Source organism: Nelumbo lutea, chromosome 2 (genome assembly GCF_056320005.1).
Source record: "Nelumbo lutea isolate HS-2025 chromosome 2, American lotus-T2T, whole genome shotgun sequence".
Classification (NCBI taxonomy): domain Eukaryota; kingdom Viridiplantae; phylum Streptophyta; class Magnoliopsida; order Proteales; family Nelumbonaceae; genus Nelumbo; species Nelumbo lutea.
The window spans coordinates 339,112-361,013 of NC_142685.1; the positions used below are offsets into that span (position 1 = coordinate 339,112).

General features: G+C 37.5%; 1 protein-coding gene and 1 long non-coding RNA gene across 2 annotated transcripts; one reads left to right on the top strand and one right to left on the bottom strand.

The window, feature by feature from the left end:
* Nucleotides 1-1,957: 1,957 nt before the first annotated feature.
* LOC148867966 (uncharacterized) lies at nucleotides 1,958-4,242 on the top strand. Its single transcript, XR_016107754.1, has 2 exons — nucleotides 1,958-3,235; nucleotides 4,017-4,242. It is a non-coding gene; the product is annotated as an uncharacterized LOC148867966 (long non-coding RNA).
* Nucleotides 4,243-7,738: 3,496 nt separating this feature from the next.
* Nucleotides 7,739-20,362, bottom strand: LOC148867967 (large ribosomal subunit protein uL16). The gene is made up of 4 exons (XM_088970176.1): nucleotides 18,577-20,362; nucleotides 11,291-11,792; nucleotides 8,230-8,311; nucleotides 7,739-8,143 (listed from the first exon to the last, which is right to left on the bottom strand). Exons 1-4 carry the CDS (start codon nucleotides 18,584-18,586, stop codon nucleotides 8,075-8,077), a joined length of 663 nt encoding a protein of 220 aa, XP_088826302.1. The 5' UTR covers nucleotides 18,587-20,362; the 3' UTR covers nucleotides 7,739-8,074.
* Between the last annotated feature and the right edge of the window lie 1,540 nt (nucleotides 20,363-21,902).

Below are 21,902 nucleotides of genomic sequence, written 5' to 3' on the forward strand. Positions count from 1 at the left end.
ATGGGCATTAAGCTCAACCGGAGTGTTAACAGTGTTAGTATCAGTGAATCCTACACAAGAAACAAGATCAATGGCATACTTGGTCTGAGACAGATAATATTTATTGATATTGAATTCAATAGGCTACAACCTATTTATAATAGAGCTAGGGATACAATCAGGAAACAAGGTCGGCAACCTAAATTAGAATACAAAAAAGAAAGAAATAAGATATGTATAGCTAATTAGATTAGAAATATCTCTCCTATAATTAAGGAGATAATGATAGAATATTAATTTTGATAGAATACGCTAACAATTACAATGCTAACAGTGCTCTCAAACTTCTAGAGCTACTCTGCTTGAGATGAAGAAACAAAATTAAACCCACTAGAAGTTTGCTGCTGTAACAGTAGTTGCAGCCACTACCATGCCATTGCCACTTTGCCACAGTAGCAACCGCAGTAGCTGTGGAGGTAGCTATGGCGACAGCCCAAGTAGCCGAAGTGGTCTGATTCACTAGGTCTTCTAATTTTGTTAGAGAACATTGCGTTGCTATCGTGATTCAAAGTTCCAAATGGCTTTAAGAGGGTGTCTTGTGAGTATAGCAAGGCAAAGAAACAAAATACAATGGTTACAATTTTAGCATTTTGAGGTGAGATAAACATTGACTGACTGATTTAGTTGTGATTGTGAAGACAAGGAAAACACTTAGAGCGCTTAAAGGATTAATGAAGTAGCAAGCTTAACATTCTAAAGAAGGCAAAGATAAACCTCTTTTACATGCAAACTTTAGATCCAGTACAAGCTCGAATGTGCAATCAACGTATGAGGCTTTCACAAGAAAGGAGAAAGTCCATCCTTAGTAATAATAATGGGAATCACAACATTTTCAAGATATTGCAAAGAATAAATCAGTTTTTAAATATACTTATCTGAATTCTATTAGACTTTATGCCAAATAATAAAAATGCTTTGAGTGTCGAATGTACTCCTTTCTAAGTTGAGAGATAGAAGTAGCATTGCCGAGAATTGATATTAATGACTACCCACATATAACTAAGGAAATAATTGAGCAAAAAGGAAGTTGATTTAAAATGAGAGAGACCACTTATGCCTTCTTTCATCATGTTGACCTCTCTCTCTCTCAATAGATCTTTTCTCTGTAAATTTGGTGATATCCAATGGAGATCCGGTAGGAATTCATTGATCAGAGCGACAAGCAGCTGTCCTCCATCTAACTTGTCTTCACCTCCACACTTGTACTCTAAGCACAAATGTTAAAAAAAAGTGCTCCTTACTACCATTTTCTCTACCATTTTGACTTTCTTTTATACCACTAAAACAAACACATGCACACCATTTACCCAATTTCTAATATGGGCCTTTGCATGTGAATCCCAACATGGGCTTTTTTTATTCTTTTTCTTTTCAAGTAGAAAGAGGCGTGCTATAATGAGAACACTCCCTTGTCATGACAGCAATGAGGTGCCCTCTGAAGCTGACATATGTAAGAAGATTGGGAATTGGGACCTAGCTTCAAATTGGTTCCACATAAAATTATTCGTTTATCATGTGGATGGACGGAAGTTACTAGTGGCTTTACAAGGTATTCAGATTGCTAATCAATTTGGTGTGGAGAATTTACTAAAAGGAGACTCTAAAATTGTTGTGAGTTGGTTAACAGATTCGAACTTTGCCATTTGGTGCAATGAGGACATCCTAAAGAAAGCTAGCTAGTTAACAAGAATATGAATGTTAGCTTAGATTGGGTGGGCATATCAGCAAACACTTTGGCTGATTATCTTGTCAAACAAGCGGTTATGAGGGAACATCTGTACTGGGCTACTTTGTTATGTTCTTCTTCTAGTGCTTTGATATAATCTTTGCACTTTAAGTCACACCTTGTGCCTCTCTCTATGTTGCTTGTAAGTGCTCTCATCTTTTGTTGATAAAATTATCTTTCATTATCTGTGAGGGGGGAGGGGGGGAGGTGTAGCGAGGAACCTAAAGGAGGCGGTGACGTTTGAGTTTGTTTCTAACCTGAAATTCAACCTTAAGAAAAGCTTTGTAGCGGGCATCAACTTAGAGGAAGGGGAACAAACTCTGTTGCCGACATCTTAGAGTGTCCTTAGCTAGTTGGCCCTTGACCTACTTTGGCCTTTCTTTAGGAACAAACCCTAGAGAAAACAGATTCTAGAATCCAGTTGTCAAAAGGTGTGCAAAGAAGCTGGCAGAAGTTATCACCCCGTTTCTTTGGTCCCTTCTACATCTCAGGGAGAGCGGGAGCAGTGGCTTACAAATTAGACTTGCCGAGTACTGCCCGCCTCCACCCAGTATTTAATGTCTCGCTTCTCAAGCCTCGTCGAACAAATGCAGCCTTGGTGAAGCCACTATTACCTGAGTTTACTAGTGAAGGGCAGCTGATTGTTGAGCCCAATGTCATCTCAGATATCCGCTGGATAAAGATTGGTCGCAAAGTGGTGAAGCAAGCCCTTATTCAGTGGACGAACCTGCCCACAGAAGATGCCACTTGGGAAGACTTCGGTAAGTTGCAGGAGCAGTTTCCCCATCTTGACCTTGAGGCCAAGGTCATTCTTAAGGGTTGGGGGATGATAGAACCTAAGTAGGTAATTCATCATTGCTTCACTAGGCCCATATAGGTCAGGAAAGCCAGGCCCATGTGGGTCGTGAGGTCCATGCAGCAGCAGGAGCGGCACATGCAAAGCATTGCAAGCCTCCCTTGCGATTCGTTTACAACCGCAGGCCACGTCTTAACTACCCACATGCATAAGCGCGTGGTCATGATGAGCTTATTAGGAGAAAAGCCTATATAAGGCCTACGGGTGGAACGGAATCAGCATAAAAAGCATAACCACTTAGTTTTCTCTCTTCTCCTATCACTGACTGCTAAGAAGAGAAATTATGTAACATTGGGCGGAAGAATTACTTTCATCAAATCCACTCTTGCCATCCTACCAATTTATATTTGTCAGTTTTTAGGATTCTTCAAAAGGAGCAAAAAAGTTGAAAAAATCATGAGAGGTTTTCTTTGGGATCCGGGTGATGGATAGAAAGACCATTTGGTTAAATGGGAGGTTGTGTATGAAGGTGACTGAAGGAAGGGATAGACTGTGGCATGAAGTCATTGTTAGTTAGGAAATGGTTGGGATGTAGGAATATCTAACAGGGCTACACTGACCTCTCCGTGGAAAACCATCCACTGCGCCTTGCTTCTTTTACTTTGGTCTATCAGGTATGATGTTTGCTTTAGGATCTTTGTTAAATTTTGGAAGGATACATGGATCGTCTCTTGTCCGTTGAAAGATCTTTTTTCTTCTTTGTATTTAGTCTCCTTGTATAAAAGAGTGTGTTTCGAATTTTATTGTTCTTCTAGTATTCCCTATGGGCCTCAATTGGGATTTTTCTTTCTGCAGAGGTCTAAGAGATAGTGTAATCTCAGCTTGCTCAGATCTGTTACAAATCCTTCAAAATGTTAGTTTGGACCTTGAGAAGTCTGAAAAGCATATTTGGGCTCCCCACCCTAAGGGTCTGTTCTCTTGTGCCTCTTTGTTCAAGACTCTTTGCATTCCGTCGGATAATCCTTCTTTTCCCTTTAAAGAGTTCTGGTATAGATCCATTCCACCTAAAGTGAGAGCTTTGTGTTGGGAAGTAGTACATGGGAAGTTTAACACCTTGGATATGTTACAAAAGAGAAGGCCTAATTAACCAAACTGATCGATTTGATTTTGGTTAACCAATATAAAAAACCAATGGTAATTGAACTGACCGATATATATATATATATATATTATAAAAAGATAATATATAATGTATTATTTATTATTTAAAATATAATATATAATATATTTCTATGGACTGATACACCCAATCCGTTGATATATCGATCCTTGTGGAAATCCATATTACTAAATTCACTCTCATTCACCAAAACAATATCATGAATCATGTGATGAACTTAGAAGTTTAGAAATTTAAATAGATTTCTTTTTGTTCAATTGTTTTCCTTCTTTCAGGTTCGACCAGGTGCAATTAGGAAATTTAATGGAATGAAGCAAGGAATATATATAAGGAAAAAATGATGCAATTAGTCCATCGATATCTTATCCTTAGAATCGTTATCACTAATAACTATTGTACAACGATTCCTTATCTGATGTAAATATCTAGTTCAAACTCTATCACTTGTAAACCTATATAAGCAATACAATCTTCGCTCATTGTGTGTGCGATTTCTATTTATCTCTGTATCTGAAATCAGTGTTTTTAGGCAAAGACGATGAAGAGACTTTGGGGTGAAAACTTCTTCAACCCTGCTACCAAGAAGTGGACTAATAAGAACACTGGTTCTCTTACCTATAAGTGAGGTAGCTCCAACTACAAAAACCGTGAATGAAAATTTCCCTCATATTAGATTTTTAGTAGAGAAGGCAAATGAGAAACAAAATATAGAGATTGGTATCTCAGAAGGAAGAAACTCAAGAGATAAAAACCAATATAACCTGAAGGGGTAATTTGGGATTTAAAAAAGTTCACCCATTGATGATGTCATATACAAACGATTCTTCACAAATTGCTAACAAAGGAGAGGTATTTGTTTGAGGATGTCATCTTACAAGGGAAGTCCTAATCTATGTTGAAAAATGAAGGGAGGTAAAAATTTGAAGGGAGGTTTAAGTCTTTTATCTCTCTCTAAAGGAAACACGACAACCAAAATGTAGAATAACCTCGGCATTAGGTTGTATGTAAAACTTTAGGCTGTGTTTGTTTCACGTATAAATGCAAATCGGCGTAAAATTCCACTGTCGGATCGCATTTGTCTGCATTTGTTTTCAGTGAATATAGACCGATATAAAACTCCAAATCCAATCTGTATTTTTACATGCTTTTTTTTCAATGTAAGGTTTGTAAACCTTTTCATCGGTTGAGTTTTCCATTGATAATCGGCATTGAACTCCATTGATCTACATTGCAGCCTTCAGCAAAAAAGCTAATCAAGCAATTCAATTTAAATATACATAATATATGATTAAAATTTATAGAAAAAATATAAAAACCACCCCTCAAGTTTCACTTTAACAGAAACCTCTCTTGAACTTTTTGCAGAAGTCAACTAAAAATTCTCTTCCATCACTAACTCAAATGGAAAACGTTTGACTGATGCATTTTTTCGAAATGCCCATTTTATCCTTTTGGATATGATTTTACATAAAAATTTACTTAAATAACCCTAAAAGAAACTTTAATTTGAATAACCCATTTATTGTCCTCTTTCAATCTCCCACCCCTGAAACTCCAGTGAAGAAAAGAGGAAGCATTCAGCTATGAGCAAATGAAACCTGGACGTTCAATCTGGCTTGCAAGGCATTTACAACAACTGCTATTACTATCGCCGAATTTAGAAAGCAAATGAAACCTGGATAACAAAAAGATATTCTCACAACAACTGTGCTTACAGCTGCGTTTATGTTATGCCGTTAATAAGAATCGAACTAACAAAAAGTAGATTGTGCCACCGTACTGCAGAGGTTCAATCTTTTTGACGCCAAAAGAGTTTATGTTCTGATCAAATTTAATAACTGATTTCTACAAAATTTCTGCAAAATTCATTATCAAAATTTGGAACTGAAGTGATTAAAATACCCCTACCCCCAAAACAGTGATTAGAATACCCCCACCCCCAAGAAAAAAATGTGAAAAAGAAAACATACAAATAGAAAGAAAATGAAAACTAGTTAAAAGAGCCTGATCTAAGAAAATTCAATATACCAAAGGTAAATAGCAAAAGAGACATTTCACTGAAAGTAACTTCAAAATGAACTAGGAAAAAATAAGGCTACTTCAAACTGAAATCCAGAAGGGAAGAAAACCAACCTGCTACAAGAGAACCTTTGTTCAACTCCATTCAGGATAGCTTTAGTAGTTTTAGAGTGAGCCTCACAAACTTTTTGTCCCTTGTGGTAGTCCTTTGAAGTTTGAAGAACTGATATCCATTTCACAACCATGAACTTGGAACAGGGAGTCTAAGAATTCAAATTCATCACGCGAGCTCTTTTGTAGGTATAGCTGAACTTGTTGTACATAGGATCAGCTTTTCTTTGGAAGATTCGCGATTTTGTGCATCTCTATGGTCAGGCAACCTTCCCAGCTTCAAATCAATAAGTTGAGGAGTCCCTACTATTAGATTCCACTATGGAAATTGAAAGGCTTGAACATAGCTCCTCTTCCCTAAATAATGCTTTCGGAATAACTACACAAGGAGAAGACTCTCTTTCACCTTTGGTCCTACCTCCCAAAAACCCGCCAATTTGGTTGTGAAGAAGTGGCTTCTTCGTGGCTGAAAGGAATCCCAATTCCATGAATCCCTGGTTCTCCACTCAAATCCAATCTAGCATGGTACTTTCGTTAAGTGCTAGGATTGTACATGGGTCGGTTCGGTTTGATTTCATTTATATATGCCAACCGAACTGCTATTATAGGCTTGACTATTAAATCAATCAAAACCGATCAAAAAAGAGATAAAATTGATTGAAATTTTGTTTTACACATTAGTCGATTTAATTGTTAACCGAATAAAGGAGATGGATGTCTGTTCTTCCCAAGAAATTGTTTTGACCGTTTGTAATAATGATGGTACAGTATTGTTGGTCCTACTTTCAATTAAAAAGTTATCGCCCAAAAGTATTTGTTATTCAAATTTAAATCAAGTAATTTATTTAATTAAGATTTTTGAGTTAAGAGCATCAATCGACCACTTTTTAATTGACTTTTGGGTTTTACAGAGATTTAAGATGTGTTAATTGAGATGACAATAAGGGCATGTTCATTTGTTTTAAAGTCTGACATCTAAAAGTACAATATTTATATTAAGAGGTATATTGGTATTGATGAACTTTATCAAATATCCACTTTGACCCCATATATGAGAATTTTTGTTTGTCTTTTTGGATGTATCATTGAAAAACAAAATGTTGCATGATTACACTTTAAGAGATAAGAGATAAGAGATAACAAACCACCATTTTTCTCTTAAAATTAGAAGTTTCCTCTTAAGAGATAAGAGTTAAGAGGAAACAAACATACCCTAAGTGGGGAGGAGAAAAGGTGTCAGAGTCGTGGGAAAAATTAAAATTTTTTGAGGTGTACCACAAATCCCACATTTGGCATCCCATGCTTTTTTTATGTAATTCTAGGATTACATAGATATATATCCACAACCAAACCAATTTATTGGTTTTTAGTATTTACAAACTAAAACCAACTCTTTTATAAAACCGAATATTTTGGATCAAGTTGATTCAGTTTGATCGGTTCATAAAATTACATGAGCAGCGAACACTTTTCTACTTGCAAGTGCATCAAGGTCACTTCAATTTCCTTTATTCTTGACGGCCACACCACTCTACGCTACAGTGGCTGATTGGTTCCTCTTTTCTTGATTCAATAGAGCTTTGGGGGTAGGAGATGGAAAGAGAAGAGGACAACAAATAAGTTATTCAAGTTAAATTTTCTTTTAAGGTTATTTTAGTAAAATTCAATCTATAATCATATACAATAAGATAAAATGGATATTTTGAAAAACAAATAATGAATCAGTCAAATGTTTTTGTTGAGATCAGGGTAGGTTTTTGTAGAGGTTTTTATGTATTAGCCAAATTTATATCTAATCTATCGGTGAAGTTTGTTAAACAATTGTACCTTCACTAATTAGTCATAGAATCAAGTTTCACACACGTCATTTTCAATTCATATTTCAGTTTATTTCATAAATAATATTCTGATTGGAATAGATTCAAATCTAATATAAATCAATCAAATTTGGATCTGCCTACTCCGATTCCATCCGATCTTTTAGTGGCCCTAAATGGTACTACACGTAAGCTACCAATAAGTATTCAATTTTAAACAAGATCCAAATAACCACCAGAGTACACATCCTACTCAAACTGTCAGTCACACTTAACTGAACCAGGGAAAAAGCCTACAAATGTATGTGGTAGAACATGTAATACGAACTGAGATGCCATCAAAATTTTCAAGAAACGTCCTGGATATTTTTAAGCAACAAGAATTTCTAAGCAGTTGCTGACAAGAAGGCTCTTCCCGGTTGACGATCCGCCAGAGGTCCATGGCAACCAAGAAGCTGCAATTTCAAAGAGACTTCATTAGAGTCTTTGACTTTTAAGTAGGTTCATGCATGGTTAGCATAAAGAAAAATAAAAAACAGACCTTAGCGTTGACACCATCTGGCACGATTCGATTCTCTGACTTCCACTTCAGATAATCTGTACGACTGAATTTTGTGAAACCCCTGAAATACCAAAAAAATAGGTTAGTCATAATAGAAATTTCAATGATAACGCTAATACGAGTACTACCCATGCGAATGTAACCTAGTAAAAAATTGGGGCTTGAGTTAATCGATTAGGCAGAGTTGCACCAGACCTTGGACGAAAAGCATGCTCTCAGGGGCTGCTTTTTAGGAAGGGGGACAGGAGCTTTAGTGCATGTTAAATTATCTCCCTCCCCTAGTTTAATCTACCATGTACTTTGAGAAAACAGGAATATGTAGGCCAGGTCTGGGCCCACAAAATCAAACCAGCAGTTTTTCTGATCATTACCGGAATATAAATTTTCTTCTTACCCTCTTTCGTCAGGGAGGAAGAGAATTCTGGTGCAGGTTCAAATTTTCCCCGACTATCACGAGCTATTCAAGCTCGGCTTGTGATTGAGCCTATTAAAATATAATAATAATATTTTATTTTTATGTAAAATAAAAATAACTTTTATAATTATTTTTTGTATGTAAAAAATAAAATTATATGTACAATTTTTACTTTTTAGAAAAAGCTTGGCTTGCAGTTGAGCTCAAGCCAAGCCAAGCTTTAACTTGCAAGCTTTTGAACCGAGCCAAGCTCGAGCTCAAGTCTCTAGCTCGAATTGAGCTCTCAAGCTTGATCCTAACACTTTCTGTGAACCAAAGCTCGAATAACCAAAGCAGGTGCAAGAACTCATTTGATCTCTATGCACTTTACCATGTTTCATGCACCAATACCTGGCAAACTGGTTTATCATATACATAACATTAATGTAGGATAAAATAAACATTCACACAACAGTTTCACTACAAAAGAAGGTCCCCGTTTCTTGTCTTTCAAAGCAAAAAGGTGAAGCAGTTCTCATGAATATGCAAAACCAATAAATAATTATTAGGATAAACTAGACAATGGAGAAAATCCAAGATATTGAAAAAGAACAAAGGAAAACCAGTGGATGATCAGGGTAGCAATAGCTGTTGGACAACAGAACACGAAAACCAGACCACCAGTCCAGAACAGTCTGATCCTTTGATGCCCACTTTTGTTTTTAATTTTTCTTCTTTTTTAAGGGTGAAAGGAGAATTTACATACAAATGTGGAAGTGCAGAAAACCGGGAAAAAAATGATATGTATGATGTTCTTTTTTACTTGATTATTTTTGTTGATCAGATCACTTAAATTTTTTTTTTATGAATAATCACTTGAATTTTTTTCATCAACAAGAGAAAGAACTTTTAAGAAAGAAATCCTTTCCCAACAAAAACTAACGAGCAGGGCACAAAGAGAATAGCATTTAGCTATTCAACCCCATGAACTGAAGAAACCTGAAGAAACCAGAAATAATATTAACACACAGCACCCAGCTCAGGATATCCTCCATCCTTTGTAACCCCCAATTTTGCTAATGAATCTTGTAGGGAATTCTATAAACAATTTTAATTGATACACGCACATTTATTTATTTAAACTGACACCATTTAAGGGTCTGCAAGATGGACAAAATTTTCCATTACCTGGTTAATCAAGAGATCAAGAGTATTAAGTGTTAGTCCAAGCCCTGTGATTTTTTTTCTTCCAAGCAAGGTTCAAAATATCGATACGCAGTATAGCTTTTTTATTTTTTTTAGTTTTTTTCAAATCTGGTTCAGATGGGCCGGTTTAAGAACTGTCCACCCCCTGAACTGGTCGAAACCACAATACCACCTCTGTAGGGGTGTATCGGGAAGCTTCGAATACAATACGTATCAGCCAATACAGCCTGATACGTATCAATACTTTGAACCTTGCTTCTAAGAATAATCAGGAAATCAACATCTCAGGATATCTGGTACCAAGCTGATAATCTACCACTTATTCATCAGTTAATGCCATTTGAGTTTCTCTGCATAAACGCTAAACAGGCATGGAGCACATTTGATGTTTGAATATGTCTGTTTATGCAGAACCACTGACATCACCAAACCATGGGAGTCTCATGGAGAAGGCCAATTGTTAGGAGTGCAACTTGGGTGGGCCCAACCCAAAAATTTACATGGCTTGAACCTGGGCCCAAAACCCTAAGTTTTTAAAATTTTCAGGCGCATAGCCCTTGGGTAGCTCCAGCCAAGGTTCAGAGTATCTATACGATACACCTACTTAAAAGGAGTTTTGAGAAATATTTTTTAATAAATGAAGTTTATATACTGTTATAGTTTTATAATATTTTGAAAAAGAAACTAAAAAAAATGTAAAGGCAGAAGGTTCATAGTACATCCCTCCCGCTGCATCGGGGGTGTATAGATACTTTGAAACTTGGCTCCAGCCTGTCCTGAACCTAGACTATCCCTAGCATGGCCCATACCTGGCATGACAATATAGCAACCTAATGGTTTATATTACCGATGATAAATAGGTTTAGGGGCATTTTCTAACAAATTAAGCCCAATAAGCCTGTCTGAACCTACCTGACCAACCTAGCCCAACCCCCGTGTGCAAAATTTTAGTTTCAGACGAGCCTTAGTTTAGTAGATAAGGCTTGGTCTCAGACTTTGGTCCAGGCACAGGCCTTGGGCCTATGTTGACCATAAACTTGGACCAGTCTGCCCGACCGAATTGCATCCCTAACAATTGTAGAATCATCAAATTGGCATTTCTACACTCTAGGGCCTTACAATAATGCTCCCTAGAAAGGTGGCATATTGGTGAATTGAAAATGGAGCTTAGCTTCTAAATGTTTTATTGTTTTTGCAAGAAAATAAAACTATTGAAAAATATTTGCCTAGTCAGGATATGCTTTTATAAACACGTTTTTCAAACATTGAATAAAGGAGTTGTGTTCCTGATTGTGCCTCAAATGCAATGGCAACCAAATGCCCTGATACCACCAAAATCTAATTTAATCCAGGGATTTATGTAAGTTGAAAGGAAATACAACACTTAAGAGACGCAAATACAGTGCATTAAACAACTATGCAAAAAGAATGTATGCTTACCACTTCCTGCTGACAATGATCTTTTGGCGACCAGGGAACTTAAATTTGGCACGACGGAGGGCCTCTTGAGCATGACTGCTGTTGCTATCCTTGCAGCGAACAGACAGAAGGACCTGACCAATGGCCACTCTTGCACAAGTACCTTGTGGCTTCCCAAATGCACCCCTCATTCCAGTCTGGAGTCTATCAGCCCCAGCACATGAAAGCATTTTGTTGATCCGCAAAACATGGAAAGGATGCACCCTGACTCTCAAATGGAAAGCATCTTTGCCAGCATACTTTGTCATATACTTGTTGCATGCAATCCGAGCAGCTTCCAGAGCTTCACTTGAGACATTCTCCTTTTCCCAACTCACCAAGTGGACACAGAAGGGGAACTCATCTACTCCCTTCCTCTTCATTCCCACATCATATATCCTGATCTTTGGATCAGGAACACCACGACAATACCGTGACTTTGGGTATGGTTTGTTTTTTATCTGTCTATAACACCTTGCTGGTCCTATATGGGCAGAAATAAGCTAATTCAATCAATTAGCCATTACAAATATGCATTGCATTCAGAAACAAAATATTACTATATCTTTTTTCTGACTATTAATTAAAAAGATAAGTTCTTCCTCAGCATACACCTAGAAATTCTACTAAAGATCATTTAAATGGATTTTAATGTGAAGAAGAAATTAGATGGTAATATGATTTTTTTTCTAAGATAATGTTTAAGATGCATAGTGTGACTATATACTTAAAAACGAAAACGAAAAAGAAATAATACAATAGAAAAATAAACTTCATTCATAATTCAAGCACTGCAAATCTCCTAACTGTAACATAGGGCTCTTATAAAATATAGACTGACAAGAGGATAGAAAGATAGAAGACCAATCAATTATCAATGATAACAGTCTTCAATTTATTGTGCAAAATTAGTGCCAAAGGTTATTTTGATATAAATTATCAATGTGCAACAGTCAGGGTATCAAAACCTAGATCACAAAGGTTATTTTGATATAAATATTGATAGATTATGCATGGAGATGGGTAGAACTAGGAATGATGATGGGGGTTCTATCAATACAAGCTAAACAAGGGAGTTTGGCATTAACAGTTAAAGAATATCTATCAGAGGATAAAGGTATCAACATAGGGTAACCCAGTGAACAAGGAGGCTCCCGCCAATGCAAGGTCTGGGGAGGAATAGATGTATGCAACCTTACCCCTGCAGACACAGAGAGGCTAGGGGTGATATTGAGTATTGTGTCATATCCTAAAGGCAACCACGAAGAAATGCACTTGAGAAGATGAAGCAACCAAGAAGAAATGCACTTGAGGAGATGAATGGCTACAAGACAGATGAGAATCCTAAAACAGGTGCAAAATGAAGGGCAGACACTGCATGCAAAGCAGTGTTTTCATCTTAAGGATAGAACCTTTGATCAGGAAAAGGAGTTACAGAACCATACCAAATAGAGGGGATCCTGATGAAGTTGAGAGAGATTTTCGGATTAGATTGAAGAATGCTTAAAGCCATTAGCTTAATAAAAATAAGGTGTTGATAAAGATATTATGTTTAATAAAACTACAATTTCAGATAAAAAAAGCAGAGATAAATATGATTATAGATAAAGAAATCCAAGTAGGAATTTGTATCTTATGAAATTTTCTTCTTGCTATCAAAAATATGTACCATATGTCAAAGGAAGAAACTAGGCCTATGCTCTGGAATGGCCATCACCCAATGTTGGTTTGAGTCCCAACTATGTGGGGCTTTAGGAAGAGTGGACTGGATACAGTCCTAACCTTGGGCTTTTTTTTTTTTGCACAAAGTAGCTCCTCTCAGACTCAAACCACCTTCTCATGCTTGAGAGCACAAGAGTTTACCATAGCAAGTAATGGTCCCTTTGGGACTCAAACCACCTTCTGTTGAGGGATGTGAAGTGTTCCACAAAAGATTAAAGAGATTGAAATCCAAATAAAAAGATTGGCATAGGAAGCAATTCGGAAGATCGGAGGAGTTAAAAGCCACTTTTGTCAACCCAAATTGAGGATTTAGATTGAAAGGAGTCTCAAAGGATTATTAGTAGTGCACAGGAAGAAAGAGTTAGAAGAGGTCATTTCGAGAGAGGAGATTTCTTTGAGACAAAAATCTAGGTATAAATGGATTTAAGGAGATGGGATCACCAAGTTCTTTCATGTTGTGGCCAATGGGAGAAGAACAAATTTTGTGGCTAAAAATGAAGTTGGAGTAGAAATTGATTATCAAGAGGAGATGGCTAGTATTGATCAAAAGAAAAAAAGAGATGGCTAGTTGTTTTGTAGCCCATTTCAAACCAATTCTAAGAAGACCTCTGGAGAGTTGATTGAGAGTGGAGGATTTGGAGTGGCCAAGTTTAAATGATTCAGATGGGGATGGATGGAAAGAAACTTTATAGAAGAGGAGATAAAACAAGTTGTCTTTTCCATGGATAGATCTAAGGCTCTTGGACCAAATGGCTTCACAACTTCTTTCATGATTGTAGAATGTCATTAAAGAAGACATCCCAAAGATTGAGAACATGTCATTGGTTGTTTGAGTTAATGCCACTTTTTTAGTTCTTATTCCAAAAAGATAGATGCTAAACATCCCAAAGATTTTAGGCTGATTAATTTGGTGACTAGCATCTATAAGATTGTGGAAAAAGTGCCAACTCTAAAGATCAAAGTTGTATTTCCCTCTCTCATTAGTTAAGATCAAGGAGCCTTTGTACAGGGTAAACAAATTATAGATTAGATTCTTATAGCAAATGAATGTGTGGAGGAAATAAGGAGCTTGAGCAATAAAGACTTTGTTTGCAAGTTAGATATTGAGAAGGTCTACGACTTGCTAGATTGGAGATTTGGAGCTTCAAGTGTTAAGAAGGTGCGAGTTTGGGGATAAGTGGTGCAATTGGGTGAATGGAGGCCTAACTTCTTGTCATTATTTAGTTTTAGTTAATGGTGTGGTCAAGGATTTTTCCCCAACTTGTATAGGGTTAAGACAACGTAATCCACTCTCACCTTTCCTGTTTAAACTTGTGGGGGATGTGTTTAGTAAAATGATTTCTTAAGTGGATAGGGAGGATTTAATAAGTGATTAGAGGATAGGCAAGAATAGCGTTCTGGTGACCCATCTTCAATTTGTATACCAGGGGATGGTGAAAAATCTTAAGAATCTTATAAACTACTTTGAGTGTGCCTCCAATTTGACACTTAATTTTGAAAAATGTTGTGGTTGGAACCAATTTGGAGGATCTAGAGGTAGAGGCTATTGCAATTGCTTGGACCGTTCCACATCCCCTTGACTCTTCACCTAACTAGCTCTTCCTTTAGGTACTAAAGCCAAAAGATAGCCGCTTCTAGTATCCAATTGTGGAACAATCTGAAAAGAGACTGGCAACTTGGAAAAAGAATTACATCTCCTTGGGGGGTAGAGTGACCTTGATTAAGGCTACACATGCCAATCTTCTAATTTATCTCCTCCAGTTGTTAAGGTTACCTCCAAGGCAAGTTAAGTTAGAAAAGATGATGAGAGACTTTTTGTTGAAAACGAAGAAGTAAAGAATGATCATTTGGTTAGGTGGGAGATAGTTAGCAAAAGTACGGAAAATATGGGTCTAGGATTAGGAAACCTAGTTCATAAGAATGAAGCTTTACTAGGGAAGTGGTTATGAGGATGGCCTTTGGAGAGAAAGGTTTTTTTATAAATTCTTTGGAGAGAGGTTGTGGCACAAGGTGGTGACTAGCATTCATGGCTAGAAAATAGTTGGAATGCTAAGGTATCTCAATGGGTGACTCTTACATACACATGGGATCCTTCTTCATTTCCTCATATCGGTATGATATGATGTCTACTTTGGAAATAATGTTCTTTTTTGAGAAAACATTTGGATGGACAACTAACCTCTTATAAACCATTTTCCCTCTCTTTTCTCTTTTCTCTTTTCCTTTAAAAAAATGTTGATTTCTAAGTTTCTTTGTTGTTTGATTCTTCCTTTGTCATTAAACTAGAATTCCGATTTCCATAGAGGGTTACAGAATGACGAATTTGCTTGTGTTTCTAAATTGTTATTGTCACTTGAGTCTATTTGCTTGGATCCCGTCAAACTTGACTTAAGAGTCTAGACCCCTTTTTCTAAAAGGTACCTTTACTTGCTCCTCTTTTTTTAAATCCCCTCGGCCCTACTTCTGTTCTTTGTAATTTGTAAAGCTTAGAATGAGGACTATTACCGCTTATTCTCGTCCTTGGATGCAACTTTATGGAAATGGATCTCTATGTTGTTTGAATGTAGGTCGAACTTGCCATCTGATATTAGAATGTTGTTTAATCAGTCTTACCTTTGATTGGCACACAAAGAGAGGGAGAATTATATGGAAGTGTATCATAGCGACTCTTTTGTGGACCATTTGGGAAGAAAGGAATGCCAGAATCTTCTTAGGAAAGGAATGAAGCTTTTATTGATTAAAAAAAAAAGGAAATAAGCTTTTCTAAAGTTAAGGATTGTGTTCTAACAAGGGCAACTCAATGGATGAAAACCTTAAACCTTTTTAACACTTACTCCTTTGATGATCTTTGGAGGAGAATGGTTACCAGTGGCTAATACATCTATTAGGAAGAACAGAATTATGGTAGAGTGGATGTCACAAAGGGAGGATGTTATTAAGTTGAACTTTGATGGGAGTAGCCAAGGTAACCCAGGACCCTTGTGCATAGGAGTTCTAAGAAATAAGGGTAGTAGAATCATATCTTTTTTTTTTCAAGCCCAATAGGATTGGGAGACTCTAAAGGATTGAGATACTAACTGTTGTACACAATGATTTAAAAGGTGTGCCTAGGTGCACAGGCAAGGCACATTTTGGGGTATGCACCTCGCCCAGGTCCTAAGTGCACCCCTTTCAAAAGGCACACGCCTGGTGCGCCTTACGCCTCAACTCAAGCATGTGCCTTTTTAAAATTTTGCGCTTTTTGCTTTTTTTTAGTCTAACAGCTGGGTCAGTGGTGAAGACCCCAAACCCCCAACCACGCCCCTTGAGGCAAGCTCAAATAAGTCCATATTAGCATCTGAAATTCTTATTTCTCACATAAAAAATAATAATTTTATAACTTTCATTGCCTTTTTAAGAAGATATTTTATTGCAATGAATGAATGAACAACATTAGCAAATAGGGGGTTCTCAGAGCTTCAGTGAACGAGTGAAGCAGGCTTGCCTCAAAGCTTCAATGGTTTTATAACTTACATTGCCTTTTAGGAAGATATTTAAGTTTATATTTTTTATTAACATTACGTTTAATATTTTTTTATTTTTTTTGCATTCTTTTAAAATTTTTTGGCATTTTTTTTAATTTTCCAACTTTTTTATTTTTTTAGATTTTTTTTGTAATTTATGCCTTGCTTAAAAAGGTCTGTGCCTCGCCTTGTGCCTCAAGCACAAATTGGCCCTTGTGCTTTTTTTGTGCCTTGCACTTTTAAACCATTGGTTGTACAAGGAATGCAACTTGGAAACCAGATAGGGATAGAGCATTTGCTTATTGAAGGTGATTCTCAGGTGGTTGTGGGGTGGTTGCTGAATCCAACTTTGTGGTTTGGAGCTATAGGGACCTCCTTTAAAAAGCTAAATGGCTAACAAGGAATATGACAGTGAGAGTTCAGTTGGTGGGCAGATCAGCAAATGTGATGGCTGATTCACTTTCTAAACAATGGGTTTCTCGGGATTCTTTATTTTGGGCTACTTGTAATTCATGTTCCAATTGAGTTTGAGAATCTGTGATCAATCTTGAAGGAAGATCCGCATCTCATGCCTTTCCTTGGGTTGCTTGTAATTCTTATCTATTTTGGCTTATAAATTTTTATTCATTCATCAAAAAAACGGGGACAGTGGATCCCCCTTTTATTAATAGGATAACCAGTCTTATTTTTTACAGTATATAAAATGAAAATTCATTAACAAGAAAAAAGGAAAGAAAATACAACTTCACAAGCACAGCCCCACATGAAACCCTTTTCAAATCTCATCATCCCCTACGGCTCTACCGATACCCAATCCCAACAGAAAGTAGTTAGAAAAACCTTGAACCTTGAGCCCACTCATCCCTTAAAACCTAATTCTTCATCAAAAAACACAAAAACACAACTCCACCCTGCACGTTCTCCACGTCAATCAGCATATTCACAATAAAATACATTTGCAATTAACCATTCTACCTTAATAATCTTCAACTTCTCATCTCTAAACCTTTCAATACATATTTCCTTTCTGTTAATTGGCCCCAAAGAACCAGTTTTAAGACTTCTTATCCTCTCCTGTTCTAGTTCAGAATAAGTACATTTGCTAGCACGTTCCTCCCCTCCCACAAAGAATAACCCCAATTTCTTACCACCTATACTTCTTTATCGATAACTACCCATTATTTTTTAACCATAACAGAATCTGCTAATTCAGGGAACTATGTTATTTATATTACAAAAATCCAAGAAAAAATGACTTCTTAAGATGGAAACTTAACCTCTATTCCCTATCATCCTGTCCCGCAAAAATATTAGCAAATAACCGTACAGAAAGTCACAAATATGCCAATTCAAGACCAATCTACAGGGCATCATTAACTACAAGTACTATATTAAGATTCCAGTTTTCAATTAGAATCTCATAAGTTGTAGAACCTTGACGTAAGTTTAATGTGTCGACCTACAAAACTTGCAACATGCATCACAACAAACCAGTCATGCAGATCCACAAGCAGATATCGAGAGTTCAGGATTTCAGAGACTCCACGAGTTGTAAAACTTCCACGTGTGGTATGATGTCTCTACCTACAAAAACCACAAGCAGATCTCTCTACTTCCCCACCCTTGACTTCTTTGGAAACACAATCTTCACCAAAGAGGCTATCAAGAAGTTGGTGAAACACAAGGAGATCTGTTCCTAGAACAAAAGAACGCTAATATCCATAGAAGAATCAAAATATATATAATTGGTTAGGAGCGGAGAATCATGAATATGCTATATCCTGAAGGAAGAGAGCCCTGATAGGTTAAAAATTAAACAACGGCTTCCATATCTAAGAACCTAATTCTTATAGACAGATCACTTCGTACTCTCTATTCGAATCCGAGATAAATGATCACCTACAAAGAGGATAAAAGATTCGGAAAATCGACCAAGAGCCAATGGAAATTAAAACCCAAATTCGGCGAAGATGAGAAAAAGGAAGATCTGTAAGAATGGATTGAAAACGTAGCCAAAAAGAAAGATGGTGGCATGATACTTACTTCTGCCCATGGTGAAATCTTCAGGTCGGTGAGGTTCTGCAACGAAGGCGAACAGCGAAAATAAAGCCCTAGTAAAGGGGCCTGTTGCCGTTATATATACGATCGAAGAGAGAGAGAGATGCGAAATGAAGGTCCGGATCTGCTACCAACTTGATGCTACCAGTGCCGTCCCAACATGCAATGAGAGGTGCCGCGTGTCCAATAACACGCGCCCGACCTTCCCATGTGCGAGAGCAAAGAGATGGACGCTATCGTCCTTCCCGCCAGCTATCCTCTCCCCTGCCAAATCCCTTTTCTCCATTCCCGCTCGAAACCTCCAAATCCTAGACGTTTGATGTGACTCTTCTCCGGCGACGAACGTATTCACGGACGACCATTTGCCGGTTTTGGTTTAACTAATTAATTAAGTATATTTTTGCTGTTTAACTATTGTCTAATTTTACTTATATTATTTTCGACAATTGATTAATTCTACTCTTATCGTTGGAATTCATTAATATTCCGTTACATGTAATATATTATTTTTTTAAAAGTTCAATTTTACCTTTATCTCTCTTCTTTTCCCTTTTTCTCCTTCTTCACCTTCTTCTTCAAGGGACTCATTGGCACCTCTTGCCAATCTGTCGATTAAAATCCTGAAGCTCTTCTGTGGTGAAGAGAAAACGATGATTAACCCTCTTAATAAATAAAGAAAAATATGTTTACTTCTACTTAGAATCTTCAAGTTCTTTCGGAAGCTTTTTCGAGAAGAACTCCTTGTTTTGCTCCTTAGATTTGAATGCAAGTCAGGTTAACTAATCTACCAGCTTGCAAAGAGATGGAGAGGGAGAACAAAGAGGGGAAAGGGGTGGAGGAAGAAGAAGATCTGGGAGTTGCAGAGCTCCTTGTTTCACTGCTCTTCTCAAACTTTCAGCCACTCAAAGAAATGGAACTCTTCTAGGACCTGCAAATGCATCTCTGTCTTGACGATGAACAAAGAACTGTAGCTGCAACTTCTAGCAGCGGCGGCTCAAATGCATCTCTATTCTTTCCTTCTTCCTCTCCCGCTCTCTCTCTCTCTCTCTCTTGTCACAGTTGGTCTACCGCTGTTGCAACGAAAATGGGCGCAGCGGCGGTGAACCGACATTGAGGGGCCCGACAATTCAGAGAGAAGATTTAGATGCAGTTGTTACTTCTAAGAGTTCTGACTTGTAGCTCGTTACCGACTTGCAGCTCGAGGATGATGTGTACAAAGAAGGGAATGGCAGTTTAAAAATCCTTCAATTGTCTGGTTGCTGGATGTTCAATTACCATCAACATTAAAAATCCTTCGGTTGGAGCTCCCCCTGCTCAAACAAGTGGCACTTCGCAAGGTCTTGATGGGGCTGGTGGAGGGCATGGGGGCAGAGGCGCTTGCTGCTTAATAAACAAGTCTTCCAGATGATGTGTGGGGTGGCGATGCTTACTCTTGGTCATCACTCACAATTCCGTGGAGTTATGGTAGTAAGGGTGGCACAACTACCAAAGAGGAGGACTATGGTGGTGCTGGTGGTGGGCGGATTAAGCTCAAGATAATTACATAGGGGCAAGAGAGAGAGAGCCGTCTTGAGGCTCGGGTTGCTGCTACAGGGGCGAGAGAGAAAGAGAGAGAGACAGAGATAGAGAGGGCTGTGTAGAGGGGTCTGCCATTGCTGCTACAGGTTGCAACAAAACAACATGATGAAACAAGGATGAAATGGAGAGGGAACGAAGGGGATGGACGGACAAAGAGAGAGAGAGAGGGCCATGTGGAGGGATCTGCCACTGCTACAGGTTGCAGCAGTGGCAGTGATGAAATAGGGGCGAGAGGGAGAGGGAACAAAAGGGACGGAGAGAGAGATAAAGAGGGCATGTGGGGGAGCAGAAAAGAGCTCTCACGTAAGGGCTAAATGGGTATTTCAGCCTTGCCGTTAATATTTTAACAGCAATGGTAATTTTTCAAAATAAGGGTAGCATTAGACAATATTGGTATACTTAATCAATTAACTAAATCATAAGGGTATTTAAAATAATTGCCCTTTTTTAAACTACCTTTGACTAATTGATCAAGGCTGTTTGAAAATTGACTAACACCATATTTACTATTTGACAATTCCCTCAAAACTCACATACACGTGAGACTTGTGACTTTAAAATTCTTTTAAAACCTAATATCACCCCTCCCTCATCCCCTTTCTCTCACCGGCAACCCCTTCCTCCTCAACTTCTGGTCTCTTCTCTATTACCTCTCTGCTTACCTATGGTCATTTAGGTGTAATCGTTCGGAGGAGAAAATCTGGTCCCCCTTCCAGATTCTTCAAAGGGTGATAACAAAATTCCATCAAGATGGTGAAGTTTACAGTACAGGAGCTTCACAGGATTATGGACCTGAAAGGCCGAAACACACCATCCCTAATGCGCTTGTGATTGCTCATGTTGATCATGGGAAGTTTACACTCACCTATTCACTTGTGGTTGTAGCTAGTATCATTGCTCAGGAAGTTGCAGGAGATGTTCGGATGACATATATACGCAAAGATGAAGCAGAGCGTATCGTTACTATTAAAGCTACTAGTATTTCTCTGTATTATTTGATGAGGTGCATCAAATGTATCTAGTAGGGTTCATTGACTTTACTTCAAATATCATCTTCCAGTCAATGTATTTAGTCTTACATTGAGTTCTTCTGTCTCTGATTTTAATATAAATATAATTAGATTTGACACTTATAACTTTGTGAAAGTTCATTAAGTACTTACAAATTATCTAAACTTAAAGATTCAATCAAATTGACCAAGAACTTATAAGTGCAAGTTAATAATGATATGAAATCTTAAAGCCAAACCCAGCTGCCAAAATGGAGCAGTTGGAAGGAAGAGTCAACAGGAACGAACAGGGTTTTCATGCAAAGAAAATTGAAAGAAATGAAGAAATATGAGAAAATGACAAGGAAACAGATACGGGTTATTCTTTTAATAGCCAGTATATACTAGAAACGCAGGATGAAAGATGAAATTACTTGCAGGGGAGAGTGATCCCCAGCCTTAGTCTTCACTCCTGTCACAGAGCATCCCACGAGTAGAGGTGTAAATTGGACTGGATTTGGCCCAATCCGATCTAGTCCAATGTGAGTTCACTTACAAATGGACTGGACCCAATCCAGTCCAAATCCAATCCAATCCAATCCATTAAAATGTAAATGGATTGGATTGGATCTAATTCAAACTAAATGAAATATAAAAAATTATATAAAAAACAGAACATATAAAAATTACAAAAATATATTAACTTGAAAATCTGAAAATTACAAAAATATACCCTTTTGGCAT

What these genes read in the sequence shown, in the direction of transcription:
- LOC148867967 (XM_088970176.1), bottom strand. An exon ending in ATCATTGTCAGCAGGAAGTG is followed by an intron (nt 8,312 to 11,290) that starts GTAAGCATACAT and finishes TTGGTATTTCAG; the next exon opens with GGGTTTCACAAAATTCAGTC. An exon ending in CAGATGGTGTCAACGCTAAG is followed by an intron (nt 8,144 to 8,229) that starts GTCTGTTTTTTA and finishes TTGAAATTGCAG; the next exon opens with CTTCTTGGTTGCCATGGACC.